This window comes from Symphodus melops, assembly GCF_947650265.1.
Source record: "Symphodus melops genome assembly, chromosome: 2".
Lineage (NCBI taxonomy): Eukaryota > Metazoa > Chordata > Actinopteri > Labriformes > Labridae > Symphodus > Symphodus melops.
In genome coordinates, this window is record NC_136692.1 from 23,295,149 (window position 1) to 23,309,563 (window position 14,415).

General features: G+C 42.9%; 2 protein-coding genes and 1 long non-coding RNA gene across 3 annotated transcripts in view; 2 read left to right on the forward strand and 1 right to left on the reverse strand.

Annotated features, from left to right (window-relative positions):
- The window catches only part of LOC306819949 (alpha-2C adrenergic receptor-like), a gene marked incomplete at its 5' end in the record, with an annotated part of 139,580 nt that overhangs the window by 49,037 nt on the left and 76,128 nt on the right, over nt 1-14,415 (forward strand).
- LOC306820133 overlaps nt 1-14,415 on the reverse strand; it is a 43,476-nt gene that overhangs the window by 28,185 nt on the left and 876 nt on the right. The window lies entirely within an intron of this gene.
- The window catches only part of pi4k2b (phosphatidylinositol 4-kinase type 2 beta), a 50,348-nt gene that overhangs the window by 18,475 nt on the left and 17,458 nt on the right, over nt 1-14,415 (forward strand). The window contains exons 3-10 of the mRNA XM_079337836.1: nt 205-285; nt 421-540; nt 787-918; nt 3,559-3,712; nt 5,962-6,026; nt 6,194-6,296; nt 8,436-8,569; nt 8,774-8,833. Coding sequence (XP_079193962.1) covers nt 205-285; nt 421-540; nt 787-918; nt 3,559-3,712; nt 5,962-6,026; nt 6,194-6,296; nt 8,436-8,569; nt 8,774-8,833 — 849 coding nt within the window. The remainder of the gene's footprint in view (nt 1-204; nt 286-420; nt 541-786; nt 919-3,558; nt 3,713-5,961; nt 6,027-6,193; nt 6,297-8,435; nt 8,570-8,773; nt 8,834-14,415) is intronic.

Genomic DNA, 14,415 nt, shown 5'->3' on the forward strand with positions numbered 1-14,415 from the left:
CCGGTTATATGCAGCTCATAGTTATTTCCAAACTGACAGGCGGCAAGAAACACTTAATTGAAGAGTTTGCAAAGTGGCTACTCTGAGTAATGAAACAATGAAGAGGTGTTCACAGTTTGTTGAGAGTCAGATAGATGGTCAGTATTGAGAGCTATAACTCCGATGTTTAAAGTTTTTGTTAATTTGCTTCTCGTCTTTCTTTAGAAAATTATTGGTGTTTTCAAACCAAAGTCAGAGGAACCTTATGGTCACCTTAACCCCAAATGGACCAAATATTTTCACAAGGTATACCATTTTAAAGTATTTTGTCTTTTTTGTGCACATTTAGAGGACTTCAAACATACGAGTCACAGCACTGGTAACAGTAAAAAGTGAAGTTATATATTGACTTTTTTCCTCATTGTCTCCTTTTCTTATTAGCTGTGCTGTCCCTGTTGTTTTGGCCGAGGCTGCTTGTTGCCTAATCAGGGTTACCTTTCAGAGGCTGCTGCATCACTGGTTGACACCAAGCTCGGTCTTGGAGTGGTACCAAAGACAAAGGTATGGCCAAATAATAAGGTTGGACAAACCATGAATTTAGCCTCTGTAATATACATCTTTTTCTAATGCAAGTTTTTAAATTTACAACATGTCAGTGAACTTAAAATGTAAATTCTTTGAACTCCTGTTTCATAGTAGAACTTTCAGGACACCCTTTAAACGTGAATGTAGATTGTTGAAATATTTTGCACTATAAATTGCATAATATAGCGATATGAAACAAACAAACCATTCCTTTATTATCAGGTTGTATTTCTCGCAAGTGAGACGTTCCACTACAATGCCATTGACAGAGCAAAATCCAGGGGAAAAAAGTATGCCTTGGAGATTGTCCCCAAGGTGGGAAAACGCTTCCATCGAGTGGGCCTGCCACCCAAGGTAACAGAGGTTGTTAACTCTCCAGGTTCAGAGTAACTTACTCCTTCTGTTTTGTGTGCGCACAATATGAAGAAAAGTCTCTTTTTAATGTTAAAAATTCTGCTTTTAGGGTCTGAAATACTATAGAAATAGGGGAATAGGTGAGCCAGGATGATGCATGGACTGTGTATGTGATGAGGGTGGGAATGTCGATGCATTTTGTTTGAATTGCCTCCGGCCACATAATCAAATGGCTGCATCATGTTTTCTGGTTGACAGTATGTTCTCAGCTCGTTTGTTGATATTGTGGTTCTGTTGAACTACACGTAGTATTCATATAAAGGCACATATTTTCATTATAGCATTGTTATACTCTGTTGCTTCATCTGCTACTTCCATGTCACTGTGACTGTGCCTTCTTGGTGACTTTTGTGGTGTTATCAGTCAGGGAGAGGTCAGCAGAGATGAGGGACCCTCTCCACCTTGACACTGTTGATGTCGGGTTTGGTCTGCGCTGAGCCTTTTGAAGTCAAAGATTATTTTCTTGGGCTTTGGTATGTTCAGTGCCAGGTTGTTCACTGAACACCATGCAGTTATTTTCAGGATCTCATTAATAAGAGCAAACTCATCCACCCCCTGAGAGTTAAAATACAAAAAATAAGGTGTAAGTGGACAGTAATCGGACTAAAGATGTAAACAGACATATATGCAGAATTGATCAGCTGTAAACACTATTGTGCAGTAATACTTACACATCTCTAAGTGTGTGTGTGTGTGTGTGTGTGTGTGTGTGTGTGTGTGTGTGTGTGTGTGTGTGTGTGTGTGTGTGTGTGTGTGTGTGTGTGTGTGTGTGTGTGTGTGTGTGTGTGTGTGTGTGTGTGTGTGTGTGTGTGCGCACACACTCACTCACACATATTTAGAGATGTGCAAGTAGGTCGATACTAAATGATAAAGTGATTGTGGTGCATGGCAGCTAATAGAACAACAGACTAAATATGTACTAGAGTTACATAAAAAAAGATGAGTACTGAAAGAATCAAGTGACCATAGTGCAATGATGGGTAAGATATGAGAACTGATATCAAACAGAATAAAGTAAAGTAGTGCATGAGACTAATATAAGCATAATAAAAAGCATTAAGTCGTGGGCGGGTGGCTGTTTTTGATTGTTTGTGGGGGTTGGGGGGGGACAAGGTTAAGGAGCTGGACAGCCTTGGGGACAAAGGTTGCTCTTCTCTTCTGTGTCCTGCAGCAGGGACAGCAAAGTAGTCGCAAAGTATTTGTACTTCTCTGCTACTTCAAAAGGCTTTCTGTTTATTATGGTGTTTGCTGCTGCAGACGGTTCCCTCTGCTTTTGAGAGAAGGTCACCCTCATGTCTTTGGTCCTCTTCACGTTCAAATCTAAACGGTTGCTGTCACACCACTCCACAATATCCTGAAGAGCTTGTCCGTGGTGCTGAGATGGCCTGACAGGAGAACTGTGTCGTCAGCGTACTTAACCAGATGACAGTCAGGCTGTGTAGTTCTGCAGTCATCAGTGTAAAGGATAAAGAGCACAGGTGAAAGCACACAGCCCTGAGGGGAGCCGGTTGAGATGTGTTGTTGACCAGAACTGTCTGTCATCTGTTGGTCAGTCCAATATCCAGAGGATTATCTTAGCAAACAGCTGAGAGTTTGTCAGCAAGGATGTGGGGCTGCAGGGTGTTGAATGCAGGGGAGAACTCTGAAAACAGGAGTCTGGCTGAGGTGTTGGGCTGCTCCAGGTGTTTGTGGACAATGTTTATTATGAATATTTTTGCATCATCAACGCCTCCACCTGCACGATAAACACATGGGAGAAGGTCTATTTTGGATTCAGTTGATCTGATGATGTTTTGTTTTTTGATCCTCTCCATGGCCTTTATCACAAGGAAGGTGAGGGCCATGTTTTTTTTTGAGGGAGATTGTGACTGTTTTGGAGGTTATGATGTTGTCCACACAGAAAGAGACATGCAATGCTCATTAATGTCCATAGTTTGTAGCTCATCAATAGTCCAACCACAGCTGTGTTGTTGGCAAATCGGACAATAGGGTTACTTGGGTTGGCTGGGCTACAGTTATGTGTAGAGGAAGTACAGTAATGAACTTAGCTGGCAAGTGTGTGGGAGGAGGAAAGTTCCATTCCAAGTTTCACAGTCTGGGGGTGGTTTGTGAGAATGTCAATCCATAAGTGTGGTGGCTCAAGTCAAACTGTCTTTAACAAGAATGTCCAGGATGATTGTATTGAAGGCTGAGCTGTAGTCCATAAAAAGTAACCTTGCATAACTCCTCTGGTGTTCCAGATGGCTCAGTTCAGTGTGAAGAGCTTTGGCTGTGGAGTCCTTTGTGGATCTGTTTTCTCTATTAGCAAACTAATGTGGCTTGAAGGTCTGAGAAAAGCTGGCTTTGATGTAATGTAAAACCAGCCTCTCAAAGTAATTCATGATGACCAACATGAGCACAGTTTGGCTTGGGATTAATTTGATCTTTTTTCTTCTCATCTGAGAGAGCCATCTCATCATGATCTCCCTATTTGTAGATGTAAGATGTTGTGAAAAAAGGGGGTTGGGATAAAACAACTTAGGGTACAGCATTGACATCTGAAGTGATATCCCATTTTATGTTGTGTCATCATTCTTTTAGGTTGGCTCATTTCAGCTGTTTGTAGAGGGTTACCATGAAGCGGACTATTGGCTGCGGCGCTTTGAGGCAGAACCTCTGCCAGAGAATATCAGGAAACAGCTCCAGTCACAGTTTGAGCGATTGGTAGTGTTGGACTATGTCATCAGAAACACAGGTGAGGGTTTGTCTATATTTTTTGTAAGTATAACAAATAAAAAAACAATGCTGAAATACAAGCCTTCAGACAATCTTAAGAAGTTCCTGTTCCTACCAAATAGTCAGTTTTGTATATGCTGACAGTTTAATTTTACTTTACATTGTGGGCACTTACAGTTACCAGTTTGCACACAGTACTTCAAATTTTTCAGAGTTTGAAGTTAAATCTGTATTCCTCACTGTTACAAATAAGTTTGACCGCTGTCCTATTTACCATAAAATCTGGTGGATAGGCCGCACTTTTTATACATACTTTTTAATCTAAAAAGTTGGCTGAATCCTATACACTGGTACATTGTACACTGCACGCAGCATGTTTGAAAATTCACCTCCATTTATTGTTGCTTGCAAGCTGTTGTGGTACATACTTAAGAAACTTGATTAATTCTTTATTTCAACAAAGGGCACAACAGAAATAAGCTGATGGTCGAGTTAACAAAACCAAAAAAAAAAGGAAGTATCAGTCACCCAAACCAGCCCACAAAGGACTGTCGGACTGGCTACTACATAAGCTACATATAAACTGCTTTATTCCATAACCATGTAGAAAAAACAAACGAACTACTACATCCATCAACCAAAACATTTTCAATGAATAGACATGAGATATAACAGTCAGGAGCCAAGGAGAGAAAGTTTGCTGGCCAGTTTCAGCCTCCTTTTGTTAACGTCAATTATCGGAGAGAACACTTAATCTTATATACACTGCTTAAAAAAAAAAAAGGGAACACTCAACACATCTTAGATCTGGACGAGTGAAGTATTCTTACTTTGTTATTTCCATAGTTGAATGTGCTGACAACAAAATCACACAAAAATGATCAATGGAAATCAAATTTATTAACTAATGGAGGTCTAGATTTGGAGTAACACTCAAAATGAAAGTGGAAAAACACACTACAGGCAAATCCAACTTTGATGTAATGTCCTTAAAACAAGTCAAAATGAGGCTCAGTTGTGTGTGTGTGTGTGTGTGTGTGTGTGTGTGTGTGTGTGTGGCCTCCCTATAATGCCTGGGCATGTTCCTGAGATGGTGGCGGATTGTCTCCTGAGGGATCTCCTCCCAGACCTAAACTAAATTCTGGAGGATGTTGCAGGCCGCGGAAAGTTCTCCACGGCATCTCCAGACTCTGTCACGTCTGTCACATGTGCTCAGTGTGAACCTGCTGTGAAGAGCACAGGGCACCAGTGGCGAATTTGCCAATCTTGGTGTTCTCTGATAAATGCCAAACATCTTGCACAGTATTGGGCTGTAAGCACAAACACGACTTGTGGATGTCGGGCCCTCATACCCCCCTCATGGAGTCTGTTTCTGACCGCTTGAGCAAACACATGCACATTTGTGGCCTGCTGGAGGTCATTTTGCAGGGCTCTGGCAGAGCTCCTCCTGTTCCTCCTTGCACAAAGGCAGAGGTAGCGGTCCTGCTGCTGGGTTGTTGCCCTCCTACGGGCCTCCTCCATGTCTCCTGATGTACTGGCCTGTCTCCTGGTAGCGCCTCCATGCTCTGGACACTATGCTGACAGACACAGCAAACCTGCCTCCCACAGCTCGCATTGATGTGCCATCCTGGATGAGCTGCACTACCTGAGCCGCTTGTGTTGGTTGTGCACTCCGTCTCATGCTACCACAATAGTGAAAGCACCGCTAGCAAAAAGGGACGAAAACATCAGCCAGAAATCATTGGAGCTGAGAAATGGTCTCAGGTCATCACCTGCAGAACTACACTTTTTTTTTTTTTTTTAAATTAAAGATTTATTTTTGGCGTTTCTATGCCTTTTATTATAGAGGGAGGAAGGTGGATAGAGTCGGAAAGGGGGAGAGAGTGGGGAGAGACATGCGGGAAATGGGCCACAGGCCGGACGCAAACCCGGGCCGCCCGCGCGCGAGGACTGAGCCTCAATACATGGGACCGCGCGCACCGCCGCTGCGCCACCGGCGACCCCAGAACTACAACTTTTATTGGGGGTGTCTTGCTAATTGCCTATAATTTCCACCTGTTGTCTATTCCATTTGCACAACAGCAATTGATTGTCAATCAGTGTTGCCTCCTAAGTGGACAGTTTGATTTCACAGAAGTGTGATTGATTTGGAATTACATTGTGTTGTTTAAGTGTTCCCTTTATTTTTTTGAGCAGTGTATGAGCAATTTATATTCCAGATTTTACTTTGTTTTGATAAAATCTTGTTTTCTCTTATTTTCTCCTCAGATCGAGGAAATGATAACTGGTTGATCAAGTATGTGAAGCCAGGAGAAAGAGGACAAGATGAAAAGGTAAACTTTCATCGATTTACTCTTAAGGTGCCTTCACAAAATAAATAGTCTCATTAAACTTGGGCCATACTACATAATGCATTTACAGTGTAATGCACAGCTTTTACCAAAGACATACTTGATGAAAACCTTTCTGACCCTTTTCCTTCTCTTATCTTTCTCTGTAGGATACAGATTGGCCAGAGATAAGTTCAGAGTCTTGTATCAAGATTGCAGCAATTGACAATGGCCTGGCTTTTCCCTTTAAACACCCGGATGAATGGAGAGCTTGTATGTTGGTCACATTTTCTCCATTACACCATTTCAATTTTGCTTGGTCTTTTATACAAGCTGTCACAGTAGACTTGTTGTTCTTAACAAATTTGGTTAAAACATTTTTAAACTGACGTTTATCGTGTACTGATTACTTGTAATTCTTACGAGAAAATGTCATATGGCCACAGCAACTCACCAGAAAACAACACAAAAAATCCAAGGATTCCATAATATTCCAAAACTCCCATAACACTTTCCAGACTTTCTATGGGTCTGGGAAAAGTAGTGCCATGGCACCCTTTTTAACTTTTAAGGGGCTGTTTAAACTACCGTAGATTCCGGACTATTGAGTGCACCTGGATATAAACTGCAACGGCTAAAAATAAGTAAATAAATGTATTTGTACATATATAAGCCGCACTTGATTATAAGCCGCAGGTGTCACAGAGCTATTTACACAGAAAGACGTAACACAAAAACATTGTTTTAACTTTTAATTAAATACGTAGGTTACCGATAACATCCGCAAATACGAAGCCTACTGGAAATCTCGAACAGTGTCTGTAACACGGCTGATGAGAAAGATTACCGTAATACATTTCACAAGAAAAAGTCCTCAGAATGACTTCATTACTCACTTCCTCAGTCTCTTTTTCGTTGTCGCTGTCAGTGTCAACTTTACGTGCAGTAGCTCTATTATTTTCTTTGACAGCCAGGTCGATCGCCGTTAACTTGAAAGCTGCATCATATGCATTTCTTCGTGCGTTTTCCATGATGGGGCTGCGTGCATGAAGCGCAAAATGACTGATATTAAGATCCAACGCGACGAGGTCAAATGTTTTTGCGGCAGAAGCTCATTATCCCCCAACAAAAATCCATAAATAAGCCGCATCCTTGTAAAAGCTGCAGTGTTCAAAACGTGACAAAAAAATTTGCGGCTTATAGTCTGGAATTTACGGTACTTTTCTTATTCGTTTGACATATCCAACTAAATTGTAGCCAGAACAGCCTTAAGAACTTGTCTATACTGTAATGTAAGGACATCATTTTTATTAAAGGTAGTGTCCATGGTTGCATGGAAAATAATAATGTTTCACTAAAAAAACAGAAGTAATTGTGACTCTACCCCACAGTGGCCAATTATCTCTAAAGTCTTCATATGAATTCTAGACTTGCCACATCTAAATGTTTATCTTGGCGCAGTGTCATAGCACCACCTAGTGGCAAGAAGTTAGATTTATATGTCAAACATAATCAGAATAATGTCAAATTTACACAGTATTCTCAATACTAGATATGCAGTAATTCAATGCATAATAATTGACTGTTCTGTGTCAAACTTGGTGCATCCTACTACTGTAACAAAACTTAAAGTAGCAAAGCTGTAAGGGCCTGTTTAACACTGTTTACGTCTTTCTCTCTGTCTTAATAGAAGCTCGTGGAATTTGCAGATGTATCACTAATGGTGAAATTCTACATCTTATATAGGGATTGCCAAAACCATTGCTTTTAAGTCAAGTTTGTTGAAGTGTTAAAGCTTTATATTTAACCATTTTAAAACCATCAACATTGTATTGTATTTCAGAAATTGACATTTTATTTAACCTTTTTTTTTTTTTTTTTTTTTTGGAGAAGGTGCTATCCAGCCAATTTGCCACCTACAGTTACAAATTTAAACCTTGTCTGAAGTTCATGATGTGTTTTATTAAGCATCTGCAGGTCCTTAACAACTTACTGTTTCATGATATACAAAGATTAATAATTACATTCACATGAACAAAGCAATGATTTTTACAATAAAATAATTAGGCGCGGTTGTTCATTCTTTCCATATGCACTTTTTAAGATTTTGTTTGAAATTGTCTTTAGATCCTGACAGACATTAATAATTCATGTGCTCTGAAAAGAAACTAAGAAAATCCGTCATCTGTAGCAACTCATAAAAACGTTGACCAATGTCTGCACTCTGTACAAGTCTTATGAACCAATTATGCTTCCGTCTCCCTGCTTGTTTGGCTGTAGCTTCGTATTCATGCTACAGACCTGGGTATGGGATTGTTCAATTGTTTTTTAAGCTCAAAGAAAGACATGGCAATTTTTTAAGCGAAAACGTGCTTCACAAAATTCCACTGTTGTTTTGCCACTTTCCATCAGACCCGTTCCACTGGGCTTGGCTTCCCCAGGCTAAGGTGGCTTTCTCCCAGGAGACCAGAGACTTAGTGCTGTCACGTCTGTCTGACATGAACTTTGTTCAGGACCTCTGTGAGGATCTCTATGAAATGTTCAAGGTAAGAGCCACCGCATAATTTTTATTACATTCTCTGTGGTTATACAGGTTAAAATTGATTATGTTTCTCTACAGGAAGGAATCTCATTTATCATCTTCTTCTAAAGTGAAAAACTTGATTAGTGACATATTTAAATGAATGCAAAGTTACACTATTTTAGACCATAGAAAACCTGCTGACTTACATATTTTGTTTTCTCTTTAGGACGATAAAGGTTTTGACAAAACAATGTTTGAGAGACAGATGTCTGTTATGAGAGGACAGGTAAGATTGATCATTCATGTAATATTTACTTTTCTTTTTTTCACTGATGGCCTTTTTCCTATTTTTCCTCTTGTATAAGACAGCTTGCAGCTTTTTTTGTTTTCAGTTTAATGCAACAACCTTAACGACATAAACATTTGAAACTCAATTACTCTTAAATAGAAAAAAAGATGTATGTTTTGCTTCACTGGCCTTAATAAGGTAATTACTTGAAATGAAAGCTCATGAAAGCAAGCACACCAGCAATCATAGACAATATTTGACAGTAGGTTTGCACGATATGAACAAAATATGTGATGAGCGATAATGTTATCACTAGAGATGTAACGATTCACGATACAATTATTTTTTAAAAATGTAAAAAAGATTCCTTTAATTTTCAATGAAAACAGCTATGCACCTCGTACTCTCTTTGGCTCTCAAACTTGTTTGGATGAGCGGGGCTACAAACTTGCTTGTAGTCTTAGCAGCTACCATGGTAATGCCCACTTGTTGCAACCAACCACTTCTGCTCTATAGCTGCTGACGCACACCACTGACAGGATCCCAAATGAACTTTTTTACTCACCGGCCAAGTTGGCAAGTAGGTGGAAAAATACAGAATAAAACGTTTCCCGTTTTTGTCTCGCCTACACATCTGTTGCTGTACATTTAATTGAGAAAGCATTATGTTCTGTCAATCACAGATTTCAGAGTCAATAATTTTATCAGATCATGAAATTTGAGAAATTTAAAAATATATTTGCCCTTATTTATTAAATAGGTAGTTCCCAGACCCCGCTGCTCCCCTCTGAACATTATAACATTACGGACTAAAAGCTAAAATCCATTAGAGAATACATTATTCCACAAAACAAGTTCTCTCTTGATTTATCTTTCACGACATTAGACCCTATTATAATTAGTCTGTTCATTATTAGTTTGCATCTGTGTGCATTAAGCGTGCACTACCTGCAGTGTTTATAACTCAGTGCTGTTTCACAGAGTCTGAGTGGAGACTGAGACTACAGCGACTGTGAGAGGACGTTTCTATTATTAAGTTAGCTGTAGACACGGTGAGAGTGAATGGAGAAAAGTCGACCGTTTGACCGGATCACATGTTCGTGACTCGGTTCATACTGATCATGGATCAAATGTGTGCTGATGCATTAAAAGTTTAAACGTGCTGTGCTCGTGTGTGCGTCTCTGTGTGTATGTGTGTGCATTAGCGCTGAAGTGTCTGTAGGCGTGTCAGACTCAGCGTGCAGCAGAGAGAGGAGCAGGTAGCTGCAGCTAAATAAAATGTGCTTAATAGATAGATAGATAGATAGATAGATAGATAGATAGATAGATACTTTATTGATCCTGAGGGACTAAGAGTAAACATAATTACAGGTTAAACCTGAGCAGTTAACATTAGCATTAGACTTGAACTTATATAGCATAATGTACATAACCTGTGAAGGAGAGAAAAACGTGCTGATTAAAAGAGACCTGTAAACAGTTAAAGAGCCTTAGAAACAAAGTTCTGACCTTCTAAAAACTAGTTACATGTGCATATACAGTGGTGTTTGAGGTAGTGCCAGAGGTGTGAGTCATTAAACAGTCAATGCAGGGGTGCAGACTGGGCATTTAAAGTGAAGGAGTGAAACCAGGAGTGATTAGGGTGATTGTCATTAAAGTACCCAACTATTGAGGAGCAGATTAGCAGAAGTGTCAAAGACAATAGAGTGAAACTTGACCTAGTTAGGGTGATCATGTCAACCATTATAGATGTAGCATAACACAACAGTAGGATGAAACCAGACATGATTAGGGTGATTATCATTAAAGTTACCAGTGCTCAGTAAGGTGACTATCAATATACATTAAAGTGTCCAACTGGAGGCTGACTCTGAGGTCAGCAGCGCAGATGAGGAGTGAGAGAAAAAAAGTAAAAAATTAGTCCTGGGTTCACCGTGTGCTTCTTCCCTGCAGTGACAGTGAAGTTTTGTACAGTCTTATGGCCACGGGGACAAAAGAGTTCTTCTGTCTGTGAAGCACGACTGTGACAGCAGTCTGTCACTGAAGATGCTCCTCTGCCCGGTGAAGGTGCTGTGCAGAGGGTGGTGTGTGTTGTCCATGATGGAGAGCATTTTGTCCAGAGTCCTCCTCTCTACCACTGTCACCAGTGAGTCCAGCTCTGTACCCACCACAGAGCCGGCCCTCCTCACCAGTCTGTCCAGGCATGCTGCGTCCCTCTTCTTGCAGCTTCCTCCCCAGCACACCACGGCGTAGAAGAGGACACTGGACACCACAGACTGGTAGAACATCTGCAGCAGCTTTTTGCAGATGTTGAAGGACCACAGCCTTATCAGGAATTACAGACGACTCTGTCCCTTCCTGCAGGTAGTGTCCATGTTAGGCGACCAGTCCAGCTTGTCATCCAGTTGCAACCCCAGATACCCGTAGGTCCTGACCACCTCCACATCGACCCCCCTGATGGAAACAGGTTCTTGATGTGGTTTGTTCCTTCGGAAGTCCACCACCATCTCTTTGGTCTTGGAGGTGTTTAGCTGCAGATGTTTGGCACTGCACCACGTCACAAAGTCCTCGATCAGGCTCCTGTACTCCTCCTCCTGTCCATCCCTGATACAACCAACTATCGCAGTGTCATCCGAGTATTTCTGCATGTGGCAGAGCTCAGAGTTATACTGGAAGTCAGAGGTGTACAGGGTGAACAGGACGGGGTAAAGCACAGTCCCCTGTGGTGCTCCGGTGCTGCTGACCACAGTGTCAGATGTGCAGTCCTTCAGTCTGACATACTGTGGTCTCTCTGTGAGGTAGTCCGTAATCCACCTCAACAGGTGCGAGTCCACCCTCATCTCGGTCAGCTTGTCTCAGTAGGAGGGGATGGATAGTGTCGAAAGCGCTTGAGAAATCAAAGAACATGATTCTCATCACGCTGCTCCCTTTGTCCAGATGAGAGTAAGCCCTGTGTAGAAGATAGAGGATGGCATCGTCCACGGCCACCTTTGCCTGGTATGCAAACTGCAGGGGATCTTGTGCGTGTTGGACCTGGGGTCTGAGGTGTTGGAGCAGCAGCCATTCAAAGGTCTTCATAACGCTGATGTCAGAGCGATTGGTCTGAAGTCGCCTGGCTCACTGGGGTTTTTCTTCTTGGGGACCGGGGTGAGGCACAAGGTCTTCCAGAGCACAGGAACCTTCCCAAGCCGCAGGCTCATGTTGAAGACGTGCTGAAGTGGCTCCCCCAGGTCAGCAGAGCAGGCCTTTAGCATCCTGGGACACACCTTGTCCGGGCCTGCTGCCTTCCTGGGAGTCTCTTCAGCTCCTTGCTCACCTGGTCTCTGGTGATGGTGGGGGGGAGGGGGGATGGATTGTCTCTGGAGATTGTGTTTGTCCTGGTGGAAGTGTTGGGAGGAGTGAGAGGGAGGGAGGGGGTGTGTAGAGAGATGCTGGGGGGACAGGCACTGGCTGCAGCGACGGGGCAGTCAACCCTGTTAAAAAACAAGTTGAGCTGGTTTGCTCTCTCAGGGTCGCCGTCTTCTGCGTTGTTGATTTTCTTCTTGCAGCCTGTGATGGTTTTCATGCCCTCCCAGACCTCCCTCATGTTGTTCTTCTGCAGCTTCTGCTCTACCTTCCTTCGGTACTCCTCCTTTGCCTCTCGGAGTCTGACCTTGAGTTCCCCCTGCACACGCTTCAGCTCTGCCTGGTCTCCCTCCCTTGAATGCCCTTTTCTTCCTGTTGAGGATCTCCTTGACATCGCTGGTGATCCAGGGCTTGTTGTTCGGGAAGCAGCGCACAGTTTAAGTGGGAGCCACAACGTCCATACAGAAGTTCATGTAGTCAGTCGTGCAGTGTGTGACCCCCTCAATGTCATCACCATGAGTCTCTTGCAGGGCACTCCAGTCAGTGGTCTCAAAACAGTCTCTGAGAGCCTCCTCTGCCTCAGGAGACCACTTTCTGAAGGTGGGTGTTGTTACAGGTTGTCTCTGGATCTTAGTCTTGTACTGTGGCTTGAGTAGGACCAGGTTGTGATCGGACTTCCCCAGAGGTGGTAAGGGGGTGGCAGTGTAGGCGTCCTTCAAGTTTGCATACAGGAGGTCTATTGTCCTGTTCTTCCTGGTGGGACAGCTTACAAACTGGTGAAAGTCCGGTAGTGTAGAGTTCAATGTAACGTGGTTAAAGTCCCCTGAGATGGCAATGAAAGCATCAGGGTGCAGTGTTTGTAATCTCGAGATGTTCGAGTGGATGACGTCACACGCAGTCTCGACGTGTGCTCGCGGAGGAATGTAAACACAAACAACAATGGCGTGGGAGAACCCCCTGGGCATGTAGTAAGGACGGAGACCTACCGCCAGCAGCTCGATGTCTTTGCTGCACGTTGCCTCCTTCACAGTAACATGTCCATGGTGGCACCATCTGGTGTTAATAAACAGCACGAGTCCTCCTCCTTTCCATTTGCCGCTGCGTTTCGTGTCTCTGTCCGCTCTCACTGTAGTGAAGCCCGGTAGATCCACGTTAGCGTCCGGGGTGTTTTGAGTCAGCCAGGTTTCTGTGAGGCACATTAAACTGCACTCTCTAAATGTCCGGTTGTTCCTCACGAGAGCAGCCAACTCGTCTGTCTTGTTGGTTAGATGGTTTACGTTCCCCATAACTATCACCGGAACCGAGGGCTTGTACCTCCATCGCTTAGCCGCTAGCCTAGCCTTTAGCTTAGCGCCGGCTCTAAAGCCTCTGTACCGCCGCCTTAGCTCCTCAGGTATCGGGTGAACGATGCCTACTTGTCCCGCTGTCCGGAGTGAGAGCAGCTTCTCAAAAGCTACATTGCTCAAAAAAATAAAGGGAACACTTAAACAACACACACTTCTGTGAAATCAAACTGTCCACTTAAGAGGCAACACTGATTGACAATCAATTGCTGTTGTGCAAATGGAATAGACAACAGGTGGAAATTATAGGCAATTAGCAAGACACCCCCAATAAAAGTTGTAGTTCTGGGGTCGCCGGTGGCGCAGCGGCAGTGCGCGCGATCCCACGTATTGAGGCTCAGTCCTCACGCGCGGGCGGCCCGGGTTCGCGTCCGGCCTGTGGCCCATTTCCCGCATGTCTCTCCCCACTCTCTCCCCCCTTCCGACTCTATCCACTTTCCTCCCTCTATAATAAAGGCATAAAAAGGCATAAAAAAAGGCAAAAATAAAATCTTAAAAAAAAAAAAAAAATATTTGTAGAAGGTGCAAGTGCCGATCATTCACCTTTACATTGTATGGGAGTTGCTCGTAAAAACGGCAAATCTGTACAACGTATTATGGTGCCGTGCTGTGCGTGAGAGAGAGAGAGAGAGAGACATAAAACCCGATTACACGGCCTGTGCTAATGCAGCACTATGTCTTTATTGTTTATTCCTAATGCAGCCCGGTGCTCACGTTGTTATAGAAAATACTGTGCAGGATGCTCCTGACGTGAGTTCACAACGCACGTCCACTGAACGTAATCCACACAAACATGCGCAACAGCACACACACTCCACAGTTTAATGTGTGCTTTTGCACATATATTAGGCTACTACAAAAAATTTACAATTTTAATGGGATAGAGGACCG